Source organism: Oryzias latipes, chromosome 16, assembly GCF_053564925.1.
Source record: "Oryzias latipes strain Hd-rR chromosome 16, Olatipes_Hd-rR_3.1".
NCBI lineage: Eukaryota > Metazoa > Chordata > Actinopteri > Beloniformes > Adrianichthyidae > Oryzias > Oryzias latipes.
In genome coordinates, this window is record NC_136252.1 from 26,949,042 (window position 1) to 26,976,539 (window position 27,498).

General features: G+C 39.4%; 2 protein-coding genes across 13 annotated transcripts in view; both read right to left on the reverse strand.

Moving 5' to 3' along the window:
* Nucleotides 1-2,791, reverse strand: part of map7d1a (MAP7 domain containing 1a) — a 39,632-nt gene extending 36,841 nt beyond the window's left edge. For 4 of the 7 annotated variants that reach the window (XM_004078294.5, XM_011485652.4, XM_011485654.4 and 1 more), the window contains exon 1: nucleotides 2,374-2,783. In XM_004078294.5, the coding sequence (XP_004078342.1) occupies nucleotides 2,374-2,407 (34 nt within the window). In that variant the 5' untranslated portion in view covers nucleotides 2,408-2,783. Of the gene's footprint in view, nucleotides 1-2,373 lie in introns of all 7 variants that reach the window. The other 3 variants (XM_078932738.1, XM_011485653.4, XM_011485651.4) reach the window with 1 other exon arrangement.
* Nucleotides 2,792-11,252: 8,461 nt separating this feature from the next.
* Nucleotides 11,253-27,498, reverse strand: si:ch211-1i11.3 (mitogen-activated protein kinase kinase kinase 5). 6 transcript variants are annotated; one of them, XM_023964355.2, is made up of 29 exons: nucleotides 27,156-27,498; nucleotides 26,943-27,072; nucleotides 26,701-26,840; nucleotides 25,406-25,593; nucleotides 25,090-25,258; nucleotides 24,647-24,753; nucleotides 24,349-24,519; nucleotides 24,091-24,203; nucleotides 22,111-22,270; nucleotides 21,869-22,019; nucleotides 21,579-21,683; nucleotides 21,255-21,304; nucleotides 20,686-20,781; nucleotides 19,716-19,800; nucleotides 19,316-19,449; nucleotides 18,268-18,395; nucleotides 17,751-17,887; nucleotides 17,557-17,662; nucleotides 17,285-17,442; nucleotides 16,130-16,331; nucleotides 15,781-15,949; nucleotides 15,485-15,650; nucleotides 15,124-15,306; nucleotides 14,909-15,014; nucleotides 13,835-14,081; nucleotides 13,573-13,685; nucleotides 12,740-12,837; nucleotides 12,594-12,670; nucleotides 11,253-12,491 (listed from the first exon to the last, which is right to left on the reverse strand). In XM_023964355.2, exons 1-29 carry the CDS (start codon nucleotides 27,195-27,197, stop codon nucleotides 12,395-12,397), a joined length of 3,828 nt encoding a protein of 1,275 aa, XP_023820123.1. In that variant the 5' UTR covers nucleotides 27,198-27,498; the 3' UTR covers nucleotides 11,253-12,394. The 6 variants fall into 6 exon arrangements, with proteins under 6 accessions (XP_023820123.1, XP_078789897.1, XP_078789896.1 ...); XM_078933771.1 differs by having other exon boundaries at nucleotides 12,740-12,873; XM_078933770.1 differs by having other exon boundaries at nucleotides 15,781-15,946; nucleotides 26,943-27,479.

The window sequence follows — 27,498 nt, forward strand, 5'->3', positions numbered from 1 at the left end:
TCGACGAGGGTCATTTGGAGTATAAATTTTAAACTGTTGCAATGAAATCAGAATGATGTTTTTGGTTATTTTGATATTTGTTTATATACCGCAAATTATATCGTTATCGAAATATTAATCTCTAATATCGCATATCGCAAGTTTTCCTCATATCGTGCAGCCTTAATGGAGGGCATATAAAAAGAAAATTAAGCTTAAAATTGGGTTCTGAGTATGTATTTATTCAAATTGTTGTGAATCAGGAGCAGACAAAAAAATGCCATTAGAAAAAGAGAATATTTGTTACTTAGAAAATACAATGGGTGAGTTAAAAGCTTCCTGCTTGTAGACTACATCCATACATCTTCGTTTTCCACATTCAAACTTGCTCTAAACATTATGTCAAGACAGCTCCAATACTTCTTGCCATTTTAGTTGCACCCGAAAAGTTATGTTGGGGTTGTGAGGGGTTATAAGCTAGCAGGAAAGTGTGTAAGCAAATTGATGATGGGAAGAGGAGGTACCCTAAAACGCCACGCGTAAAAGCGTCTTTTTTTTTAAAACCGCCTCGGGTTCGTTTTTTTGGTTTGACGCACCGCGTCAAAAACTATAGAACCAATGAGAATGGCGCTTTTGCACACGTGTCTGGAGCTTCCGAAGTTACAGTAAAACACAACTTGGGGGCGCTCAAACACAAAACTGTCTTGCTGAGCACACATACGTAACGTTGAAGAAGATATACGCCAAGTAGCGTCTACACTGCCGCGAAGAAATAAGACGGACATTCTAAAATTTCCCCGAAAACACTCATGATATATTTTCAGCTCTTGTACCAGTCGATAAAACTCACCATGTTCTTCTCTTCTCGTAACTATGGGATGTACCCAAAATCAGCGTCTTTCATCTTTCAAGAGAACAATAAATTCTTCATCGCTGGAACTGGAGCTGGAGCTACTGGTGCTTGAAATATTCATGTTTTCTTTGTATGATTCTGACAAGTGCGTAAATACTTGCTCTCTTCTTCTGAGTGAAAAGCGAGTTTAAGAAGCGTAAAGTTGCGCTACGCCACCTTGTATACAGGGGTATTTCTGTTTTACATTAAGCGCCATGTAATGTCAGGGAATAAATTTGCATGTTCGCTCGGCTCATTGTCAGCAAAACTCGCTTGGGTGTGAACACAAAAACGTGTTGAAAAGCGCTGGCGAATAACGGCTGGCGGATAGTCTTCCCGGTGAGTACGGCCTTTTACTCCGCACCAACGGTTCTGCCCATGACTCAGAAGTGAATTTCTAATGAACTTGTGCCGCTTTGCAGGAACTACGTGCTAGAACACAACACAAGTTTTTGATTTACCTTAAAATTGGCATAATTATAATTAAAAGACCACGTGAAATGCTTTTAGGATAGATCAAAAGGTGATTGGCTTGGGATTTTAAAGACATAATGGCTTCTCTTTTTATCAATTAACATTTAAGGTAAAATTTTGGATTTATTGTGCATGCAATCTATTGGTATCGCGTTATCCCTACCATGGCAAAGGTGGATAAAGGTGGAGAGGATTTCATGTAATCCATGGACACCAGTGAAGATCACATATCATTGAAAAAAGGTTCAGCGCACTGTCTTGTGGGGTCTAAATGACCCCACTCTCAAGGTTAAAGTGCCTTGGATAGCAAAAGGGTTACATGTGCTAAGACAATCTTATGGCTGCTTGAATTATTTAAAAAATCAAACAAATCCTTTTATGCATTTGACCAGAATGGGATGGACGCTCATGTATCGCAAGTTATATGGTCATGCAATATCAATCACTAATATCGCATCCTCATATTCTCATTTGGTGCAGCTCTAGTCTCAGTGTGGTTTTTGTAGGTTTCAGGGGTTTGGATGGGCACCTCTGCACCAGCATCCTCTCTGCCAGAGCTCAACTGCAGAGGAGATAACAGGGGTTGCCAGCCTGCCTGGAAGTGCATCCATCGTGTTAGTAGTGAGCTAAACATAACATAAGGAGGGGGATGGGGGGGTGAGACTAGTGAGATTACCTCATCTCGCTCAAATTGTTAATATAACCATGATGGCTGAGCACCACATACAAGAAATGGCTCCCTTTTTTTTAAGGAGCTAGCCATCTGCAGTCATGTGATGATCGCTTCGTCGATGAGGTTTAGTCACCAATCAACAAATCTGCTCAAAACAGTTGCGTTTAAACTTGCAGGAATGTGCCGGCTTCATAATTTATGGAGCATCTATCCGCACCTCCCAAATGGATCGCATTCATAATTGATCCCATTTCTTCCGAGCCGTGCGGGGCAGAGACAACTCTGCTGGCGCCCTAAAAAATACATTTTATTTTTTAACAACTGAACCGATTCCATTTCAGCAATAGAGACTTACGTGTTGCTACTGCTGGCAGAGTGTTTTCCTCCATTCTGGCGGCAGCTCCCTCTTTTTCTGTCCTTTTGTTCACTCAAACGTGGGAGTTTCGGCTCTTCCTCTCCAGAACTGCTCTCATTCCTCGCTCAGAACGTGGGGGGAAAACTTGGTCGCCTCGCACAGTTGTATTGTTTGTTTTTTTCTGGTCAGGAAATCCTCCGAGAGGCTCAGAATCCAAATAGAACTAAATATGTCAATAAATGGAGCCTCGATCAAAAAGAATTTTAAAAATAAAGAAAGGAGGTCCAAAAATAAGCAGTACCAAAAGGCTAAATGTGGAGGCGGATGAGGGAGGAACGGAGTTTCTCACTCCACGACACACCACAGCTGATGAAGCGGCTCGTGCGGATGACTCCACTGGTCTTCTAGTTGGACTGTACCATTATGAATGCGGGGGGGTTATAGTTTATTAATGACAAAGTTTGTTGCATATAAACACAACCTTTTGTTATAAACACAAGGATAGTATACATTTACATTTAAATTACTTATAAGGTAGCATTCAAATGTCAGGTTTTTGTGAAGAACGAAGCATTTGAATGTGAGGAAACACATTGTCACCCAGTAGTTCCAGTTGTTTATAGATCCACAACAACTTCCAACTTTTCCCTGTTCAATATTAATTCAATACAAACATTGAAAAATATCAGTTTTTATTGTGTAACATACATATTTTTTAAATCACATTAATTTAATTATTATTATTTTTAATGGTTTTTATATGAAGAATGGGAAAGTCAAAACGTTAATTTCTTACTTTGTTTAATTTGGTTTAAAACAACTGCATTGGTCTGTAAGATCAATTTGTCTAAGTACAAATAGTGGAATGGGATAACAAAGCTAAAATAATAAGAAAAAAGCTTAAATCTCCTAAACCTGAGTCAACTCTATTATATTTTTTAATAATTTAGAGGGATTTAAAGTATATACTTTTCAAATCTTTTGAACTTTGTAGATAAATATTCTAAATCCATGCATTTGTGTAATAACATTTGTTGACAATTGTTGGTTTATAATACAGAATTTGAAGGTGAGGACAGTTTTCTCAGAGACCACAGGCTCAGATGAATCAGGATTTTCCAGGATCAACAAATTTTCTAATAAATTTAAAGTCAGTTTATTTTTAACATTTAGTTTGTTTTTGCAACTCCATTTTTTATTAGATTTTTTTTAGACTCGAGGATAAACCATATTTGATGCATTCTCTCAGTCATTCTCTTCAGACTCAGATTGTAATTCAGCATAAGGGATTTTTTTGAGATGTGGGTGTACTCAATAGATACTAGAGCTCCGGCACGTCTTCTCAGTTACCACCTGTAGATATCCCGGAGCATCTGCTGGGGTGGGGGCTGGGCCAGAGGCTGCTTGGCACGCTTGAGAGGGGACACCCTGTCTAAAAGGACCCAAGTGGGGTTCTTTTGTGCAGCTGCTGAGTGGCGTTCATGCAAACCCCCACAAGCCACCTGTCATTGCAACTGGAAAGTGGGGGTGTTGTATGCAGTGGGGGTTGATTTTTGTAAAAATAAAAAAACATGTGTTTTTACATTTTATTTTACCATTAAGAGAAACATCTTTGAAATGCCTTCCCTGAAGTCTGCCAAAATTTGAAATCACTTTGCTCCCACTGGCCTTGATGGGTTAATTATATTGCTTAGTCAAACGATTTTGATAAAGATCCCATTTCCCCTAATATCATTACCATTCATGTGATAAAATACAATGTGATCACACACTAGGAGTGGTAGTCTATTTCTTGATAGCAAGACATTTTCTCATCAAAGTTCTGCTTTTTTTGAAGTCATGCAAGAATTAAAAGATCAACCGACACTTCATAATAAAAGAACAATTTTTGTGTTTTTTTTAATCTCCTTTAGAACGTGAGACTTGGTAAACACTCTGATTTACACATTTTAAATAAATCACTTGTTTTCAATCTCCTTTTTGTCAAAGTCATTCACATTATGCTGTTACAGGCTATAGCAGCAAATCTATAAAAAAAAAAACAAATACAGACGATAAAAGAAAATGAAAAAATAGTACAACAATATTAAAAAAAAAACAACAACATATTTTTAAATGCTACTGTAGATTCGAAAACCCCAAATGAATGTAATAGTATACTCCTTTTAACTCCGACTTGGACTTTATTTACTTTTGTAACTTAACAACAGTACTACCAGCTTCTTATTTTAGTAAAACTACACAACAGGACCATTTGATTTACAATTTAACAGGTAGAAGAAGAAAAAAATATTATGATATTCTTAAATCACACATCTTTGAAAATGATTTGTTTTTAAGAGCACAAAGAATCCAACTTTGCAAACACAATAGTTTTGCACAATCTCCAAACCCAACTGTAGCCCTGATGGTTTGGCCAGGAGTTGGGTGTAAACATCAAACAAGAGTAAATAAAAGCATAACTCAGTGTTGTAAAGCATGCTTCTATAACTTATTACTGTGTTAATGAGCCATCCAAAGTAAACTGTGGGGAAAAACTCCCAGAAGTAACATAATCGACAGCTTTTGAGATATACTGCAATATTACTTAACTTGAGAAGGTTGTGCAGATGGAAAATGTTGCCATTACTCTACTGTTCTTTTCCATTGTGTTATCAATTGAGTTCAAACCATATGGCCTATGGTGAAAACTCATAGAGTAGCACTCAAGCAGCCTGAGTGCACACACACAGGAAGCGAAGAACACCCTTGTCCTTTATCCTTCATCTTGAAGCTGCAGCTGCATTCCTCTCTTAACACAAAGAGGACCCCCATACTCCTCAAACACAATCACACACAGATATCCCATTAAACTGCCTTTGATCACAATGAGGAGCTTATTAACTCAGAGTCTTATTTAGATAAAACACCAGGAGTAGAATGAAGTCAAACAGAGCTGGCATGATTGTGTCAGTATTTAAAAGCAAAATTCTCTTTTACTGAAAATGATGCAGTAAAAGAGAATATTAAAAGAAATATTTGGGGGACAATTAGAGATTCTGTTGGACAAATCAAATCACTGATTGAATCAGATGTACCAAATTTCTTTTTCTTTTGGGGGAACAATACTGCACTGGTGTAGCAGCATCCAACTTTAATGCCTTTCATTGATACTTGTAAGCCAAAGTGCACTAAAACAAAAGTAGTGAGTAGTCAGAAGGAACCAAAGCACAAACTACAGCTTCTTCTTGAAGCTATGAATCCGAATTAAGATGCAATTTGCAAATACATTTTTAGGAAATATTTAGCAATAAATGCACAAAGGAAAACATGGTTTGAATGCCGTGCAAAAGATTTCCTTTAATACATGTTCTACAGCCATTCGATTCGCCATCAGAATATATTTCAGGCTTTCAGTCAAAAAGACATTAACTTTAACACAAATATGTCAAAAAAAGTATTTTGACATAGTTTTGTCCAATGCAAATGCTGTAAAAGATGTGCAGAACTCAAATCAAGCAACCATCATTGGATTTGCACGGTTCAGAGTCAAATCCAGATAACTGTTGTCAGATCTGAGCAATGTTTGGATCAGTTTGGCCTGAAAGTTGCAATAATTCAGTCTAAAAAGATGCAAAAACGTTATGCTGCAGTTCAGTATAATATCATTAGGCTTTATCCACAGAGGATCAAAATATTTGTGCGAAATGGCATTGCCAGTGATTGCAACATATGTACAGCTTCTCTTTTTAACATAAATCAGAGCAGAGTAAAGCAGTACATTTAAAAAAAAACACTTTCAGACAACATTTTATTCTGGTTTCATGTACTACTTCTATTTCCCATGTTCAATGGAATAGAGCCACTCCATCCACTGCCCCCTTTACCAGCCAGTCTGGAGGTCACCTTCCATGAATGGCAAGGGTAACCCTTATCCTAGTAATAAAAAAAACAATGGCAGGAATGTTCAGAATGTCCCTAGAGAGCACTGACCAAGCCCATGGTATATACTACTGACTACACAATATTTGCTCTAGACAAACGTGGCATTTTTTAAAACAGGAGCAAGCAGGACATCACAAGGATGACCATGATCCACAATCATGGATTCTGTTGGAAAACCTGTTTTCACTTGCTTCATGCTCTGAAACCACAATGTATGGATCTGTAAATAGAAATGCTTTATTAATGACACACTTTTGTTTTTCTTTGCTGAGTATTGAAAGATGGTAAATTAGTAAAAATAAAGTCCTTTTTTTTTTTTTTTTTACATGTTTAGATCTGCTCATTAGCATAGATTTAACTCAAGTGCTTGTTGTGATTTACACAAAATATTCCCAGTGTCTGAAGTTTCAATTTAGCTAAGGAACCTTTGCTCATCTGTCAAAGCCAGACCTGGAGATACTTATTCATGCATTTGTCTCCAGTAGGTTAGACTACTGTAACGGCCTGCTCACCGGCCTCTCCAAACGAGCTGTAAAACAGCTTCAGTACATCCAGAATGCTGCTGCTCGAGTCCTGACCAGAACCAGGAAGTGTGATCACATTAGTCCTGTGCTCAGGTCTTTGCACTGGCTCCCTGTACCTGAAAGAATAGACTTCAAAGCAGCTCTGCTTGTGTACAAGTCTCTCCATGGCCGCGCACCAAAGTACATCTCTGACATGTTAGTGCCATATGAACCATCTCGTACTCTGAGGACCTCAGGGACTAGCCTCCTGTTGATTCCCAGAGTTAGAACTAAACAAAGGGAATCAGCGTTTAAATATTTTGCAGCTAAAATCTGGAACAGCCTCCCTGAAGTCGTAAGACAGCCCTCTTCTGTGTTCATGTTCAAATCTAGACTTAAAACATTTCTGTTTAGCCGTGTATATGACTGAAAGGTCCTATCTGCACTTTTCTTTCCTTTCCTTCCTTTAATTTTAAATACATTTTCAAATTTTTTTCTTTTCTTTTAAAGTAAATATTACGTTGATTATTTCTGTGATGTATTGTGATTTTAATGCATTTTTCTGTTTTGTGAAGCACCTTGAATTACTATGTGTACGAATTGTGCTATACAAATAAACTTGCCTTGCCTTACCTTGCATATCACCATTGTCCTCATTACTCAAATTACCCATTTACAGTCTTGTTTTTTTCATCAATGTCAACTTGAAGTCAGCTCTAGGATGAGGATATCCTCTGTTGATAATGTTCAAGGTTAACACTGCTCACACTGAAGCATAATAATGGGGATACCACCGCGGCGGATGTGCTATATGTCACTGTATATCACTGCAACACTCAGCGCCAAAGCAGGACTTTAATAAAGCCAAGAGTTTTAAGGGGCAAAGGGAAAGATCAGTCATCCCTTCTTTTCACTTTACCTTCCCCTAAACCCCTTAAAAGAAGATTTTATTGTCTTGTTTATAACTTTATATTTTTTATTCAACTTCATTTTAAAGTGCTCTGATGATGCATGCAGTTGAGAAAGCTGAGCATTGCTAGTAGACATTGCAGGTCTGAGACCATTTTTTCCTGACCTCTCCAGCAACAGGTTGCATAACCAAAGGCTGACTTTGCTGCCCTCAACAAGATTCCACTGTAGTCGCTCTCAAACAGCAGAGAGTCTCGCACATCATGACGTAACTGTCTGAAATGTGCTATGAGTCAGAAACAGGGCCAAAAACACGTGGAACTGGATCCTCTATGCTTTCTCCCCCCCTGGGCCTCTCGCCATTCTTCTTTTTCTCATCTCTTTCTCCCTCACACCCAGCCTCCCCACCTCCCTTCTGCTCCAGCGCACTCTCTGTTTATGAGTGCGCGAATCCCTTAATGTCAGAACCGCTAGTCTACTACCAATCGCACAACTGCCTTAATAAAAGAGCTTTCTCCCTCCTCAAGCGTTTATTTCCATGGCAACCCAAGATGACAAGAGCAGGAAAATAACAGAGGCAGGAAAGAGATGGAATGAGTGGTTGAGACTGCCTTCATCCTGACCTCTGGTTGCATTTGGAAAACTTTGAACACGTAAGACTGAGCCTCAGTGTTCAGTCAGGAGAGAGCTACCAGGAAAAGTAGCTTTTATTCAAAAAGCCAGAGCCTGCGGCGAGAGGGGAGACAATATTTGAAAAAAAAAAAAAACTTAAAGTAGAACTAATATGAATCTTGGAACAATGATAATATTTTACTTTGGACATTCATTGAAAAGAAAAATAGGACAACACAAAAATATTGACAAGAAATATCCGAAAGGGAATGAAAAGAAGTAAAAGCCGTAAATCGAATTGTGCCATTGATGGAAGAGTCCAACTATTGTGTCTTGAACTCCAGCTGTTAAAGAATGTGCTATTCTCCCCAAACCACTGTTTAACAGTTTCACCCTGATGAATTCTGACATTTTCTTGGACCGCATCCACAATGGAAGGTTGGCACACCAGGACATGGTCATCTACCATTTTGAGCTGATTTTGCCGGCCTAACTTGCTGCCAGCAAATACATATTTATCACATGAACTCTTTTCTAATTGGCTCTAAGCCCTTTTGTTCGGTGGAGAACAGTGGGGCTTTTTTTTATTACCAAGAAAAACAAACACTAAATGAAATATCTAAACAATATGCATTCACTAAAATAAAATAAAATATATATATATATACATATAATTTTGTACAGAGGACATCTTCTTTTATGAAAGATAAATCAATTCCAGTTGACTGTTTCTTGCCTACTTTGAAAGAATAAATAAATCAATTTTTGGGGGAATAAAAAAGTACATTTTTTGCTGTCAGCGGAAAGGTCCAAAGGTCCCAGGATCATCCCAGTGCTCATTGATTCAGCGTCACATGAGCGAGTGGCTTTGAGGGGGGATACACAACAGAGATTAACAATGGGTGAAAGGTCTTGAGGTCGCTCCCCTGGAGAGCTTTGCAACACACACTCTCACACAAACACACAGATGCTTTTACACACGCAATCCAACACACAATTAATCCGTGTTTTTAGTCCCCGGACCACAGCGAGGCTTAATTGCAGACAGAAGTGGTGAAAAATGTCTCTCCAGATGAGGCTGACACACAAAGAGCAGCTGTCTTCCTCTCCTCTGGCAGGAATGTGTTTAAAGTGCTCTAAACTGCAGCCGCAGCTCCTTACTGTTCCTTCTGAAGCATAGTGGAGTGACAGAGATAAAACTACTGCATTCCAGTCATTTGCATGTAAAACAGTTTCCACCTCCCTCTGTCAGTCATAAAGATAATATTCACATTACATTGAAGGCTATTTGAAGAGTCCAGGTCACTCAGGCACTAACTTTGGCTGCATTTTGCCAAAGTTCAGGAATCACATTTGTGATTCAATAGTTCATCATCCAAACTTTTAACTCTTTCGTGTGCCATCAAGAGTTCAAGGTGTGGTAAGGTGTGGCAATCATGACAAGACTCATGACTCATAACAGAAGTTTACTGTAAGAGAAGCAATTTAAAGCAAGCTCATGAACAGCCCTGTGCATGCTGCAAGTGCAACTTTTCACGCAGGAGCGCCTGCAGACATCCTGCAGACTTCATATCAGGAAGAACGGCAGGGTCTGCTGCAAAAGATAAGTCACAAGGCAGCACTTTCATTCAAGATTTGCATTTTGCAACAGTTGAAGATTGCAGGGACCTTCTGCAAACCTGAACTGCAAGTGCACCTGTGCCGTGGGAGGATGCAAAATTAATAAATAAATAAAAAAAGGGGGCACATTTTGTAATCCTTGAGGTTTTGGGTCGTTAGGTGTTGGCCTTAATCCGACCAAGAGACCACCACAATCCCATAACTCCACCTCCAGACTGAGCTGACATAAGGGATGTTTGGACCAGATGAGGAAGAGCACAAAGGCAGTAGATACTAAAAAAGTGTAAGATAAGCTAAACTCTACAGAGGGGATAAAAAGGAACATTTTGTTGGATATGTGAAGGAGACAACACTCAAGTTACACACAACAATGAGAAACGGCATTAGTTGAGTGAAATTTGAATAGTGTAAATGCTTCTCCTCTGCAAGTGAGACTGTTGTAATGCAGCTGAGTATTTAAAGCTATAATTTCAGCTCAAGGGGGTGAACTCATTCAACCATCTGTGATAAGAAATGACCCTAAGGGGACAAGAAATGAACCTAAAGGGACAGCTGCTGCAAGACTTAAAGAGTCTCTACTGGATTGCCCACTGCTCAGCATCAAAATTACCTAGAAGACATCTGAAACACTCGAAAAGTAAACATTCTTTCATTGAAACTAGTTTAAGGTCCCAAATGTCAACACAAATATGAAGTACTTTTAAAATGACAAGAAATCTATGAAGAAAAGAAAGCAGAGGACAGAGGTGAAGGGATACCATGAACGTTTGTCTGATAACATCTAAGTACTCCATCTCCTACTGACTTGATTGAAGGGAACAAGGCAAAGATGCTGAACTTTATTGGGCCACATTCACACTTCCACAGCTTCATTGATCAAGGGAGGAAAATCATGAGGTAAGAGAGAACTGTTTTCTTTAACCTTGTGATGCTGGGAAGGATAAAGCCCATCATAAATCAGGCTAAATTACTATAGCAAACCTCTGATGAATGCAAATTTAACACCAATTTTGTAGAGCTTTGTACATCCCATGCAATCATGTGAGAAGTGCAAACTTTTTTACACAGCTAACAATTTATCTCAAGTGATCCTGAGTTGGTCCCCTTTTCCCCTCCTTGACTCATCTTAACAACATTTAACATTAGATGAATTTACAACCTCCTGACCCAGATCAATAGATTCTCAGCCACTTGTGTCTGATACATTAGTCTTACAAAAACAAGCTGTAAAGTACTTTCTTTGTGAGCGGTAAAATGATTAAATTTCAAACAAGAAGGTCCCTATATGTCTGGAAGCAACACATAAAAATATTTTCTGTTAATAACACTGAAGAGATTTTATTTTTGAATGAGCATTATCCCTTCTGTTAAAGTCAGCATCTCAACAAAGTTTATAAAGCCACACTATTGTGCAGCCTTCCGGTCAAAACCACAACTAATAGGAGCACAATGCAGTATTGACACACTATAAAAAGTACATGATCTCTGCTTTCAGGACAGATTCGAAACATTGTTTTAATTAATTTTCATTGGTTAAAACAATAACACTAAAAATCAGGCATCATGAAATGTCAATCAATTGTTACTGTCCTCATACAGACATGTGGAGTACCCCAAGACAAAAATACACTGGTGTTTCTATGAAGATTTCAACATTTGGAAAACACAAGACACGTGTAATATAACTACTTTTAACGCTTATCCCTCATCCGTCAGCTTTTCCGGAAAAAAACATTTCAGTAAAAAAACCTTCATACAGATAATAAATGAAATATTTCCTCTATATTGTGCAAATATACCTGAACAGGATATGTGATAGAAATTAGTCTTCTTTATTTTCCCTTGAAAGAAAGTGGCATGTATTTAAAAGTATTCTTAATAAGTTAGATCCTTAGTTTTCTGTGGAGCACAGTGAACAGCATCACTAATAGATATCTATAAATAATCATTTGGATGTTGGCCAGCAATGAAAACATTATATCCAAATGATTTAAAATAACAAAAGACATAAAACCAGAGTCCTTTTTTTATACCTAACACTGCCTATTAAAAAAAAACATTTTAATGCATTAATACAACTAAAAATTGTTGCTAAAAAGTTGTTTTAGTAAATTATTTAACAATAATGTTAAAAGCAACAGATTATTTACAGTTCATTTATAAATGAACAAAGATGACAATTTTTGCTATATTAGGTGGTAGTTAAGTTTGTGCGGAGACACAGTGTGTCCAAATACAACAGCCCTGAGAACTTAATTAAAAAAAAAACTCTGATTATATTTTAGAGAAAAACAAAAATCGGGAGATTTTCTAAAAAAAAAAAACATTCACAGTTAAACAAAGCAACCAAAGCCCATTTTGCTTTTCACCAACTCTAGGAAATGTTAGCAGCTTTCTTGTCATGCTCCTCCTGACCAACGGGTCACATCCTCCAGTGATCTAATCAGGAGCGATCACAGAAGAGTGTCCTCGCACATCTCGTTGTGAGTGCTAAGATGAGTCTTCCGGTGGGCTGTGATAGCAGCCCATAGTCGGCACAGCATGCCGCCTCTGGAACACATGGTTGAAATGTAGAAACATTTCTATACATTCTTTGGCTGCAAAGCAACTTGAACCGATGATGAGGCAACTTTGGCACTCCCAGCAGCTCACCTTAATCCACAGTAACCCAGGTCCTCCCTGCAGGCCATGAACAGAAGACAGTCCAAGGTGAACTCATGAGCCAGCAACTATAAAAAGAAAAGGGTGAGTTTCTCCAACCAGCTTGGATGACATTACAGATAATCAGTCAAAGTAACCTTATCAATAGTGTCTTGATCCACTTGGATGGATTTCAGCCAGCGGACCAAAGCCTTTGTTTCTGGCTTGGAGTTCTTGCGTGAGGCCAGCTCCTTATCTAGAACGTAGAAATCTTGCAACCATGAGGATCCCACTGACATCCAGGAAGGGTTTAGTGGTGTTACAGGTACTCATAACTGAAACATTGGTTATGTTTGCACAGTTTCCACGGCCATAATCTCAAATCATTACAACTGACAAGTTTGAGCACATTCATGGCTAATCGGACAAAAACCAGTAAAGCGAAATCCGCCCTGAAGCTGAGGTGCGGTGCAGACTTACTCTTGTGAGAGTGAAAAACCAGCACAGTGCCCTGATGCATCATGACTGCAGAGAGGGATTGGTCTGCTGTTAACTCTTCATGCTGCAGCTTGCTGTGCTGGTTGAGAATGTTGCATGACCTCTTACTACACTCTTCCTTTCAGTAGTTCTTTTTTTCTAAAATGTCTCTAAGTTTTTTCCCTTCTTACTAATTTTATCAACAAACCAACTGTTGTAGCAAGTTTTATGACAACGGAAAGCTTTAATGTGATTCTCAGACAGAGAGGAACACATCTCCTGGATATCTATGTTAAAACTTAAAATCTAAACCAAGACAATCTCAAATCACTTTTTTTCTTTACATTCAAGAAGGATTGTGTGACAACCACCAAGGTCTGTAGAAGAGGATGAAGCTATTGATCACATAAACTTTAGATTAAAAATATATATGATTTAGATCAAACTCACATTATTTGCAAGTCTGGATAAATGAAGTTTTGTTGAAAAAAGAAAATGAAAAAAAGAAATTTACCCTCAGCGACAGTCTCCTTCCTCAGCGCATCTATATGTTGCCGTTTCCTCCTCATTGAGTTTCTTAGCAGCATCTGGTACTCTTGCTCCTTCTCAGACAGCTGACTCAGCAACCTGAAACACAGCACATCACCCCTAAGCAGAAATCACAGCAACTTCAAAGCTCTCTGCACTTCCTGTAAACATTCAAAGCAAAATAGTTTTTCAGAATGTCCCAGAAATAACCACAGAATTCCGATGAAAAAGAAGGAGAAGAAGATTACCTCCTGGTCTCGATCCTCAGATCTCTCAGTTTCTCACTGAGAGTACAGTTGCCGTCGAGAATGATATGAGTGGGGGAGCTGAGGTCGACGGTGAGCAGGTTTTCTTTCTTGGTTGCTGCCCGTAGAGTGTCTGCTGGCTCCCCCAGCTGGTCAGGAGCAAGAACTACAGGTGTGTCTGGGTCAGCAGGCTGGCCCTCCAGGGGGGTGTCCTCGAATTCAAATGAGGACTGCAGTTGAATCTTCAGTTCTAAACAGTTAGAGGTAAAAATAAGAATAATAATAAAAAAAATAAAGACATGGAAATGTTTCAAATCTAAATAAATGCATATTTCTTTTAAAGGAAATTCATAATGGTCATTTTATTAGCATCACATTTTTAGTTTCAGGGAGAATTACCTTTTTTCTTTTATTGCTGCTTCTATAAAGAACTCTCTGTCTATTTTATTTTTTTTAAAACTATTTTATGTTCAAAAGAAAGGACGATATCATGAAACTGCAATAGATAAGTTCTTGTGGCATTTTTCTGATGATGGAGTACATATATATATATATAGAAAATTAAAATTAATTAAAATTGTGTTTCTGTATGGAAGCGTATTGCATTAAATAAAATAAAAACTGTACGGCTGGATAGCTCCAACATTGTTTGCCATTTTTCTTGCGCCTGTAACATTATGTTGGGGTTGTGAGAGGCTGTAAGCTAGCGGGGGTCCATCTAAACGGATGGATGATGGGAAAGGAGGGCAGGCTTACTCCACGCCAACAGTCGTACCCACATTTCAGAGGACAATTTCCAATCAACTAATGCCACTCTGCAGAAAATATGTCTTGCAAAACAACAAAGGTGTTTGACTTTTGCCTAAAAACAGCATAATCATAATTAAGAGACCTCTGGGAACACTTTTACAATACATTAAAAGATGGTCAGAGTGGAACTTTAAAAAGCAAACAACCTGTTTTTTATTCTTTTAAAAACTTCAGGAAGTCCCCTTATGTACTATCATACAGCTGACTAAGTATATATCTGGTCAAATATGACTGAAAAGTTAGCAGTGTACTCATTTATCAGCTTACCTGGCAGTAGGACAGTTATGGCATCCTGCACTGCTTGTCTCAGCAGGTTGTCCAGAGCAAACATCCAGTGAGGTTTTACCTGTTGCTGCTTCAGCACCTTCTTCACCTATCAGAGCAGATCATAAGTGTGGATATAAAGAGGTAGTGCCTGCATTCAAGAGGCCACGAAGGTGAAACAACAGAGGTTCCTGGGGCAGACTTTGGAGTTGACTTACTGCATCCTGGAAGTTAAAAAGCACCACCTGCAGGTTATTCACAGGTATTCCTGACGCTAACAGGGTTGAGCGAAGCTCCAGGAGGCCTCTGGTCAGCTGCTGTCGGTTAGGGGAGCGGATGTTGTCTCGCAAGCAAGTGACAAGTTTGATGATGTGATCAGCAGTAAGGCATCTGTCATCACACTTTAAATGGAGAAGAACCGATTGAAAATTACAACTTTTGATGCCAACATTTCTATCAGGGGTGAATCTATACCAAACTGAAGGAGTAATTATTATAGGCTCATGCAAAGTGCAAACCAATTAAAAAAACTAAAGTTCAGTGACCTGATATGTTGCTGGGACTATTTTTTTAACCTACCTGAGGCAGAGACTGTTGTATATTAGAGACAACATGATTTAGTGAATCTGTGAGAATTCTGTGCAGCGTTGCTCTCCTTTCACTGTCCTTTCTCAGCATAAAGAGACCGATATTCTCCTCCGATGAAGCTGGACTGCTCATGTCTACTGAAGAGCCATTAGGTTTTCTGCAAAAAACAGAAAAAGCTAAAAGAAATCAATAAATGCAAATAACAAGAAAAGCGCCAAAATTCTGCATCCCTTCCATTTTGTACAGTAATGTTATATATTCTTTCTTTAAAGCAGCATCTCCCTTACAACAAGAAGCCGCTGGTGCTGGGTGGACTCTCTGAGATCTCATTTGCTTGGAAGACAGACTTGTGTTTTCTCAGGTCCAGAGAGGAAGGCATGTCAACCGAGCCGGAGTAGGAATCCGTGTCCTCGACCAGGATAGAAATGGGCACAGACAAGCTGCGCTGATAGTCTGCTGCAAAAGTGTTCAGAGAAATGCAGCTGATCTCATCAACAGTTTTCACAGAGGTTGAAACAAAACATCACAGAGTAGTGCCAGTGGATTGGGATTAACACTTTAGTGGGAATGTTGTATTAACACTACAAAAGGAGAGAGAAATACTGTGGAAAGCCGTCAAGTGAATTGATGCCTCACCAGAATTAATGGAATCATCACTCTCTAATTTCTGAAGAACTTTCAGTTTCTTTTTGCCTGGAGACTTGAGGAAGGTGTCCATCAACAGCTCTGCCGCCGTGGCTCTGTTGTCTGGGTTTGGCTCGAAACAGCTCATGATGAAGCCTTTGGCCTCATCGGACATACACTCAGGAACTTTGGGGTGGATCTTGAACATGCCCACCTAAAGGAGAAGGTTGTAAAGGTTAATGAGGGCTTAGCAAGAATTGTTTTGAAGTTTACGTCCTATATGGATGCTGTTTGTGGACATCGTGGAGCAAATAAATTCAGAACTTTAACTTAGAAGAAAAAAATATTGAATTAGTTTGCTTGATTTAAATGCAATTATGCAGAACAATCACACACAAAAAAACAAATATGATTAAAAGAGTATTTAGAAAATAATACTTACATAAAATGTTAAAATTGTAAAATAAAAAAAAAAAATCAAGCATAAAAAAATTATCTACAGTAAAAATTCATTAAACATGCAAAAGCTAGTTTGGGAAAAGAAGGTTGTGTTGTGTAGTTGTGTTAAACCCAACGACTTTTGAAAAATCAACATTTTCATTTTTCAAAGCATAAAAATGAAAACTGTAACTCCCATAGACCAACTTTAAGGACATAAAAATTGACAAAAATAAAAGAGCATATGCTCCCATTGACTAGAAGAATATGAAATATAATAAAGAAGACAGATAATACTTTTTTTTCAAATTTCTAAAAAGGCTGGCAATGTCAAGAATCTCTTAGAATTTTATTGACTTTTAATTTTTTGGAAAAATACAGATTTCATATTAGCTGAATTGTACTTCAGTCATTTTGTTATGACAGCTAATATAATGGTGGATAAATATAAATGTGATGTTTTAAAATTCCAATATAAGAGAATAAAAAAGCATGATTCATAAAAGAACCAGCTGGAGTATTGGCCACATTTAAGTTTTGTGTCAAACATATGATCATATGATAAAATGTGTGCGGACTGGAAAAACTGATTTCATTTTGTTGTTGAGGTTATGATAATTTGTGTTTTTGTGATAAACCATTTTAACAACAGAAACAAAGTTCTTATTTTAGCTCAAACACAATCAATACAAAAAAAAAAGAAATAAGCACCAACACTTTTTTGTTTACCTTGAACATGGCTGCCTGAGGACTTCCCAGCTCGTGGAACGGTGTTTTGCCTGTGGCCATTTCTATGATTGTGCACCCCAGGGACCAGATATCTGCTGGCTTTCCATAACCGCGAGGTCCTTGATCTATAATCTCTGGGGCCATGTACTGAAGCGTTCCTATTGGGAATGGATCACAACAGCCATCGATTTAATTCATTTGACAGGTAGTACATGAAAAGTGAATATGCATTTATAAAATATTTAATTCATCAGAGAAAGCGGGCCTCACACCTGCAAATGTCTCTGTGCAGGGGTTAATCCCCGCTAAGCGTTTAGAGGTTCCAAAGTCGGAGATCTTCAACACTCCGCTGTAGGTATTGATCAGCACATTGTCCCCCTGGAGGAGGAACAGAAGAGCCAGCCTACTCCAACAAGCACAGACGACATGACTTCAGAGTGGGGAGGTTAAAAAGGTCTCCACTCACCTTAATGTCTCTGTGGACGATCTGGTTGTCATGAAGGTATTTCAGACCTTCAAGGACCTGCTTGGTGTAGAAGATGATGGTGGGTTCATTGTCCTTCAGAGGACCCCATTTGGAGCGCAGAAGAGATGACAAACTTCCTAGAAGGTGGAATTAAATTTTTTTTTTTTTTTTTGGTAAAGATTGTTCTTCACATACACACAAACACATAATACTGTGAATAGACAGTTTTCACAAAGACTTTTGCTTTCAGAATTATCAGTTCAATTGTGAAAGGTTTGAAAAAAGTATACATTCTCCACCTTTCCAATCATAGCCTTTATTGTTTACAAAAAAATGTCCTTCTTTGAAATATATTTCTTCAAAAACAATTTTGGATAAAACTGAAAATTGAATAAGATTTCCCTTATTTAAACTCATCATTTCAAAAACGGTAGCATGATCACAGCACGAGTCCTCAAATGCATCCTGACATGGCATGTTAGACATTTTAAATCATGGGGTGGGGGGTGGGGGGTACCTCCTGGTACTTCTTCCATGAAGATCTTGATGAACCCATCCTGACTGACTGAACCCAGGTACTGGACAATATTCCTGTGTTTGAGTCTCTTGTGCAGGGCAATCTCTTCATGGAGAGGCTGAGAATACCTGAGTAAGCAGAAGAATAAAGTCGTGTCTACGTTTCGACAACACAACAGATCATGTGACGAGGTGAGAAATTACGTCGGCCTCAGTTGCACAAACAAAAACAACATTCTTGTGATAAAATGAACAGAACATGTCATCTGATATAAGGAAAACTTGCAGTGTCTGAAGTTTTTATGTCACAAGGGAAAAGCTAGTTTGACTTGATGTTAAAGTTTCAATTCTGACTTGGAAATACCAGATTTGGATATATATACTATATATATATATATATATATATATATATATATATATATATATATACAGTAGTTGCAGGCTTACTTCATGAAAAACAACAGCATATACAATAAATGAGCACGAAGAGGAAGATAGATGTTTCTAGAATAAAAGTCCAGCAAATGCATACAAATCTACTTATACCATTTCCTTGAATGAATACCTTTGTTATGGCATTAAACTACAACACAGTTTAAAGAGCAACAACAAAAACAACATGTCTAAACATATACTTGAGATTCCTTTAGAGGCAGCTATCATTTCTTGAAAAATTTCCCAGTTCAAGGTTTGTTGAGGTGTTAAGTTAAAGTTAAAGTTAAGGTCCCACTATCTGTCACACACCTAGGTATGCGAAATTTGTTCTCCGCATTTGACCCATCCCCTGGGGGAGCGGTGAGCTGCAGACACAGCCACACTCGGGAACCATTTGGTGGTTTAACCCCCCACTCCAACCCTTTAGTGCTGAATGTCAAGCAGTCAAACATCTCAAGCATTGGGTCCCATTTTAAAGTCTTTGGTATGACTCGGCCTGGATTTGAACTCATGACCTTCCAGTCACAGGGAGGACACTCTAGCACAAGGTGGTTAGGGATTTGGGAAATCTTTAAGTCCAGTATTCTTAAGAGAAGATAATAAAATGTTCATACGTGCTGTCTTTCTCAGGAATCTCCTTGATGGCAATACGGACTTGGTTGCTTAAATCCCTTCCGGCATACACAACGCCATATGTCCCTTTCCCGAGGACCACCTTGTCACCGTTTTCATTGGTCTCATAAACAAACTGTAAGACAAATAAAGAAGAACCTAAAAAATGATGTAAAGCTTTGGAGAAATGTCATGTAAAAATAATAAAAAGTATCTTTCTTTTATAACACACAGCTTTCATGTTCATTTCATTGGAAGATGTGTGGAAAAAGAGACTCTTCTTTCAGCAATCCCTGCTTGGGAATCTGCTGGTGCCGAGAGTTACTGTTGTTTTTTTCTTACTTTTTACGGAAAGGGAGACCTAAAATACAACAGGGATTGCAAAAAAAGCCTGTGACTGACCTCAAGTACTCCCCCAGACAGATGTTCCCGGTTCTGGGAGGGGTTTTCAGCCAGCTGGATCAGAGAGTTCACCAGCTCACAGAAGCTGGTGGGAAAAGAAGAAACATAAAAATCATTTTTTTATGACAGTCAAACTGATGGGAAGGATCAGTACAAACAGACCTGCTGCCCCCAAAATGATCACAGTTCAATCAAAACTACAAAAATGAATTCTCCAAACAAAACACCTTTGTCACTGCAGCTCATACAGGCCTAAACGCAGTGAAGAAGAAACATTTCAAACCACTAAAAGCGTATTTAAACCAAAAAAATGAAATGCTCAGTTCAGCTTCTTCACTGCTTCAGTCTGTTTTCTGATACAGAGTACAGGAATGAATATCCTCGAGCTTGGCTTGCTTACAAACAAACAAATTTGCAGTTAAGAAGCATCAGCCTGCATTTTTCTTAAGTCCAGGAGGGAAAGGAAGTAAAGAGGTCAGTCAAAAAGAAAGAGACGCTTGATTTACGACCTTTGCAAACATTTTCCTAATGAGTTTATGGTTTCTTTATGGTTAAAATGACAACACTGCTGAGTAACCAGATGGTTTTACTTGCAAAAAGGTGAGTCAGTTTAGGATCAAAACAATAAAGCTTATTTACTAAATTTTTGACAAAATGTCAAAAATGTGACCAAATAGCTGAATCTGTCTATGGTGCTCCATTACATTAAAGAGTTCTCACTTGGAACATGAACCAAAGCAAATTTGGCCTCCGGATATTCCGTCTAGAAGGGTTTAAAAGGAAGCATGACTCAAGCAGTTTCATCATTTTCCTCTGTTCCAAGCCAATGGCTGCACTTAGTGTTTAAACTGTCAAATGATCCTCATCTAAGCATTCATCTGTTTATTGCTATCCAGCTAGGGGGATTTTAAGTCCGTAAGCTCGTCACTTGGCCACACTGAAGCGCTGCAGCTCTGTAGGAGTCACCCACCTCTTACAGTGAGTCTCAGACGGGAAGCAAAGCTGGAAGTCGTCTGAATTGTAGTGAACATAGAGGAAGCAGCTCCGCTCGTCAATCTTTGACGCACTTTAGAAAGGAAGAGTCAATGTCAGACAGTTGCTTTTGCATGCAAATGAGATTCTGCTGAACATAGAAAAAGTAAACCGGACCATCACATTCTAGATCTCTGGAAACGTTTGCATTTAGTTGGTGAGAGAAAAACAGGGAGGGAAAATAGAAAGGCTTCTTCTTTCCCTCCCTCATCATTCTGTAATCTGATAAAAGTGTTTTGATGATTTCAGCAGCCAGGCATCTTGCTCTAATTGTAGTTATTTGCTGTAAATGGCCAGATTTGCAGACTGTAATGCTGAGCAGTAGCCACAGGGGAGTCAAGGAAAAGCCACAAATAACAAACATGATGGAGAATATTGACAGAACAGAAGCCTGACAATCAGCCAGGGTTTCCCAAACAACATGCTTGTTTTGGGTCCCCTGGCTGGGCCAAAGGCTCCAACACACCCTGTGCTGAGCGATGTTTGCATACGCTGGGTCCTCCTTACCTCACTCCTCGAATGGCAGATGCCGGGAAGGTCCACTGATGTAAGCCTTTCTGCAGAAGCAACATTCAAATTCAATTAAAAGCAGGTTTGACTGCAGTGATTTACTCGACAAACCGGCTTCATTGGCACACTTGCACATTGGACAAAAAAAACACACACACACACACACACAGCCCAGCGACAGAAGGAATGTCATTAGTCTTTCGTGCTCTGACTCTATTAGAATCCACCCACATGCTGCCGTGATGAAACATTCAAAAGACTATGAATCAGTGCTGCGAAACTTATGACGAGCATCTTCCCGTCAGAGGGGCCTCTACTTGCCTTTACAGATGTGACATGTTTCAGGTGAACGGTGCGACTCTCGTCCTCTTTGCTCACGCTCACAATCGCTGGTTGGAAGAGTTTACTGGGCTCTAGGATGAGGACCTGAAAACAGCAAAACACAACTCTCATCCATTAACAGGACGGCACAGCACACACATTGGAGGAAGCACCAGACCCTCGTCTGTGGTAGATCTTTTTGGTTGTAGTAAGGAGTGTTTGTCCATACACTGACTTGAAAGACTGTTAAGTTTTGGCTGTTTCAGCTACTCTTATCAGCGTAGACTTACTGGATAGCAGTCGGTTGAGATAGTGGGCTTTGAACTCTGCAAAAGCAACTCCATCCAGAAGTCCACAGTGTCCTGTTTGGGAGATCTTGTCTCAGGCAGCTTGGCAAACTGACGATACAAGATGTATGTCTCCATAAGGGAACACACAAACCTGAAGGGAGGAGGTTACATTTGTTAGTCCACACAGAGCCTTTCTTCTGTATAGTTACTTTCTAATCCACAATATGATATAGATTTCTCACCAAACTGGAGCTTTCAGTCTGTAGAGTTTCTCAGATGCCTCAATGACTTTCCTGTATTCTTTTACAAGTATGTTTGCTCCAAGATAGAAACCAACATCCCAGTAGTGTGTCATCTTCTCCAAACTACCTTTTCTACCAAGCAGCGTGCTGATGGTCACCCCTGAAACGCATTTGCATGCAGCATTCATGAAGACCATCTTAAAAACCTTAAATTTCGTGTCTTAATGAGTAAGATACTAAGACAGTGCAGCTATTGATCATTATTTATGCAATTAGCAATAGAAAAATTAATTTGACATAATAACATTTCTAAATGAATTGTAAATAAGAATGGACTCAAATAGTTACGTGGAGTTATGTAGAATAAAAGTGAAGGCTCATTTTCAAAGATTAGGGAACAAAAGTGAGAATGACAACCGGTAATCTAATTTAAGCAGACTGATGATTCCTGATGACGGAAAATTTGGAATCGTACATCTTGTAATTGTTGGAAACAGTCATTTTATTCCATAATATACAATCTATCACTCAAAATCTAAGCACTTTGCATTTGACTTTACTGTACAAAAAGTGTCTTATAAATCAAGTTATTATTGATTGAGCTACAGTGGTTCCTCACTATATCATGGATCACTTTTCTCGGTCTGGCTGTCTCACAGTTTTTCTTAGTGCAATTTTGACTGCACTTTTTTGAATTTTTTTTAAGTAGTGCACTTGCCCATCAATCTCCTCTGTGCTATGTCTCCTGTACAGAATGTGCTCAGCTTGCCCGAGCTACAGAAATCTTTGTTTATATGCTATTACATTGGACTTCTTTTTCTATGAAGGTTTGAACTTTAAGAGTTAAAAACAAGAGAAAAAGTGTAAAATGTTCATTTCTGTCTGAGAAGAGTGTATAAAGTGCGCAGTAAACATCTGGAATCCTCCTACGCAATTTTACCTATCATGGAACTACCACCCCAGGAGTTACAAAAAAACACTTTTATTATCATCCACGAATAAAAACTCTTCCTAGGGATTTTCATGTATTGCCTCTTAACGTCTTGACCATCATTGGGACGCTACTGTGGAAAAACATTTGAAATTAGTAAGCTGTAGATTCTGAACAGCGTGCGCAAGGCAAGCTCACAAAAGTGGCGTTCTCCTGTTACTCGCACAATTTTTAATGGTATATTGTGAAAATGTGATTTATGGATCCTCGGCTAGAGCTGAAAAAAATTAGATAACATTGGATATGAATGTATTAGGAATGTGGGAAAAAAACCTCAGTTGCTAAGGAAATCCAAAGTTTTCATTTTGACAATTCTTCTGAAATTTACATAGATCTGTTCGGCATCCCCAGGCAACTAAAAAATAAAATAGTTGCTATGGAGATAAAACCAACAGAAAAGCCGCCATTTTAAAAAGAGTGTTACTGTTTTTTTAAACTTCAAATTGTCCCATGCAGCTCCGACCAGTCTGACAGAGGCATGAGGTTGGGGGCGTGTAGCGGCGGCTCAGCAAGCGAGGTCGGGTCAAAGACGGGTGGCGAGGGCGTGTAGTACCTGCAGGCTTTCATTTGAGATAATTTATTCACAACAGACTGGAAAGAAGGTCTGGGGGCAACTGTGGTGCAGAGGTAGAGTGGTCGACCTCCAATTGGACGATCACAGGTTTCCTTGGGCAAGACAATAAACCCCACATTGTTCCTGGTGGTTATAGATTGGCGCCAGTGTTTGGCAGCAGAGCCGCCATCAGTGTGTAAATGTGTGTGTGCATGGGTGAATGGGACTGTGACTGTAAAGCCCTTTGGGCCTTCTAAGAAGGTAGTAAAGCGCTATACAAGTATGCACCAGAGACCATTTATGATTCACTGGTTAAACTTCCAAATAAAAAGATGTTTCTTCTGCTATATAGTATATATTGGCATAAATAGAAATATCAGCAAATATTTGTAAATAATGATGTTGGTGATTTCAATGTTAGATTTTATATTCAGACCTATTTTGCGCAGCTCTATTGAAGTCTCAAACTCGTGTCCAGCAGCCATGAGGAGAACCACGCTGTTGATGCCTGAGTGAAGAGTCGGTTCCATCTCAAAAGCTTTTCCATACCTAATAAAAAAGAAATCCCATCAAAAATTAGATGCAAACAAGGAAAAAACAACATAAGACCAAGCATCTATAGCATCATGTCTTGTAAAATAGAATAGGAAGGCTGTAGTATAATGACTCAATCAGCAAATAAAAGCTGTGGTACCAAAAGCAGGCCCGGTCTCTGCTGGGCACGTCGGTGAACATGGAGCTCATGAACATGTCTTTGTAGATACGACCACACAAGCAGTACACATCCGACGCCACATTGTTCCCCGACTCCACAATCGGTAGGATTTCTTGCAAGGCCTTAGCACGATCTCCGGGGTGATTTCTCCTAACATGGAGAAATGACATGACATGTTCACTAAATCAGCTCTGATAAGGAGCAGCCAGAACGGAGAGAATACAATAGATTCATTGTGATTAACAAACGAAAATATAAATACTAAGCACACAGGTACCTGTTTAAAGCAAATATGTAGTGAAACTTGATATTCTGATGCCTTGCTACCATGCACATTGGCAGGTTGTTCAGAGTTTCCACCAGTTTGATCATGGCGTCATAGTCCTAAAGAACAGACGAAAGCAGAATATTGTGAGCATTATGACATTTGATATTTATAGTATTACTTGCTGCACGATCAATATCTGATCTGGTTATTTCAGTTAAGCAATTAAGCTTACATAGTTGTATTTAATTTTCAAAATAAAAGACATAAAAATTTAAAAAAAAGTTTGAAAAGGATATAAAAAATGTAGACTATTCAGGTAAAGAATGACCAAACTCTGTGTATTAATAACACTTTATTTGCTTAAACTTCACAAAAGGATGTATCAACAGCCCTTTATGGTGGTATTAAATATCTGTGCCCCTCTGTGTCCAGGCTGTTGTATAGACACACACCTGAATGTCCCTGTAGGACAACAACAGGTTCAAGATGATATCAGGAGTGAGCAGATCTACGCTGTCCAAACGCTGCTGGATCCGACCCAACTCTTCACTCAAGGCGGGGCCGCTGAACCGCTCCCGTGCAATCCGAATCTCATGCCGGATTGATTCCCGGAAATATTCACTGTCAGCAAAAGCAACAAAGGAAAGCACATCCACGATTTCACAATCTTAGTTATTCTAGCCAGGTAAAAGGAAGTGTGAAATGTGTTATCAGATGTTTCGATGTCCCAAAAATGACAACACACAGGCTGGGCTGTGTATGACAGACCTGGACTGGATGTGCACGTTGTTCAGCAGGTGCACCAGCCTCTCCACTAGTGGGGTAAGAAGTGGCTCCAGCTTGAGACTGGGCTGCATCCACTCTTTGATGCAGGTCATGATTGTTGAGTCCCAGGCAATCAGTTTGCCTTGAGGTGACACCATGTAAGGGATGAAGGTGTAACTCCCACACTGCTCCTGAAGAAACACAAAGCCTGCGTTATCACACAAAGGAGAGCCTTCGGCATTCCTCTACTACATGTTTGTGGATGGTGCTCTGGAATTTTCCACTTCTTTAATGGATTACAAGATTTTTAAGATGCTCCTTATTAGATAAAAACAGAGGACTGCAACCTGAGGCTCCAGAGCCACATGTGGCTCTTTTACCCCTCCATTGTGGCTCTCTGGTTAAAGATATTTTTTACATTTTACAATGTAATAAAGTTAGAAAAAGCAAAGTAAATTGGCTCTAACTTTATCCAATTAATTTACAGAGTGGAAGGACAGCTTTTTGTGCGCCGTGTACCACAGAACATCCAACTAAGTCAGTGAGCACCTCCAGAACCAAGGCGCACCAGAATATAAGACAGATTTTCTATTTTTGATTAAATTCAAGGATTTTAAGAGGACCACATGGTTAAAGAATATGGTAAAGGTTACTTATTAGCTGATTTAATTTTGGTTTGTTACATCTGCAAATTTCTGGCTGAGATGTACCACAAGCGGTAAAATAAATAGTGTTAATTTCTTAAATCACGGCTGTCATTCCACTAGCTACTACATTTGCTGCATTGAGAGGACCCTTTATGTCAGTATCTTATTTTGAAAGGCAGTTATGTGAACTTCTGTCAAAAGTTATAAACTATTTAGTATTTTGAAGAAATTTTTTTTATTTATGTTTATGCCAGTTCATTTATATTTATTATAATGGTAACAATAACATAACTAAAGATCAGGGACTTAAATTTGTAAAAAGTTAAATAAGACTTTGCGGTTCCAATTGGTTTGTGGTGAGGCAGAAATCTATCCAAATGGCTCTTTAAAGACCCACTCTGGTCATCTTTTGTAAAAGCATTCTCAGTGGTATTTTAATTATGAGCATGTTGTTTTTTTTGTTTTTTTTTAACTGTTGTTTTCTACGACATAGTTTCTGCAGAGCGATAGCAGTTCTTCTGAAATTTACCCCCAAGTTGTGGGCGAGCTCCACTTCCCGTTATCCATCTGTTTACACGCTCTCCCTCTACTACATACACACCCCCAACCTCACATAAATGGCTTTCACAAACAAACATGGTCCATGTTTACCTTAAGAGCCTGCAGATCCCCATCCTGCTTGTAGCAATACAGAATGATGTTATTAGTCATACAGAAACTCTCCCGCACTCCCAGGTGGTAGAAGAGGGAAGGCTGGCAGAAGGTGTCGCTCATCTGCACCACCGCTACATCTGCACGGAAGTTCAGAGTGCGCGTAAGAAGTTTGCGTAAAAGGGCTCGTGTGTGTGTGTGCCATCCCCAAACCACCTGGCATGGCGCGTGCCAGCACTTGCCTGCGTTGTAGAAACTATCCAGGATGTCCGTGGTTCCCAGGGAAACGGTCTCGAAAGAGAAAGTTTTTAAAGTGGCGTGTGCGTCCGCGCAGGCTTCCTTCAGACATTTCAGGGATAAGTTCTCCTCCGTCTGCGGGACAGACGCGTCCTCGTTGACAATGTAAGCCACCGACACGGGTCTGGTGCGGCTCCGCGGAGACACAACCTGCTTACCCGAGCCGCTGCAGGCGCCCAGCTCCGACACCGCAGAGTCATGCCACAAACTTCCAGCAGACACCCAAACTGGATCCGTCCTCCTCCCCTCGCGCAGGCTCATTCGCCTGCGCTCCGTCGTGTACATGCTCAATATTCCGCAGTTGGGACTGTGTGCATGAAGTTCGCCGGGACTCTTCCGTTTTATTTAATTCAAAAAGGAAAACCAGGGTTGCTTGTTTTTGTAATTCCCCAGGTGCGCCGCTGCCGCCTCCGCTCGAACCACATTTCCACGGACACTCCCAGTTCTCCTCACAACCCTCACCCCATTCACACTGTGGGTCCGCCCTCCTGCGGGCTGCGC

Coding starts and splice junctions, on each gene's coding strand:
- si:ch211-1i11.3 (XM_078933768.1), bottom strand. CDS start 27,282: ATGTACACGACGGAGCGCAGGCGAATGAGCCTGCGCGAGGGGAGGAGG. Junction 18,396..19,315: donor ATTCCTGAGAAAGACAGCAC/GTATGAACATTT, acceptor CTGCTTACTCAG/GTATTCTCAGCCTCTCCATG. Junction 17,663..17,750: donor TCGTCCACAGAGACATTAAG/GTGAGTGGAGAC, acceptor TTCCTCCTCCAG/GGGGACAATGTGCTGATCAA.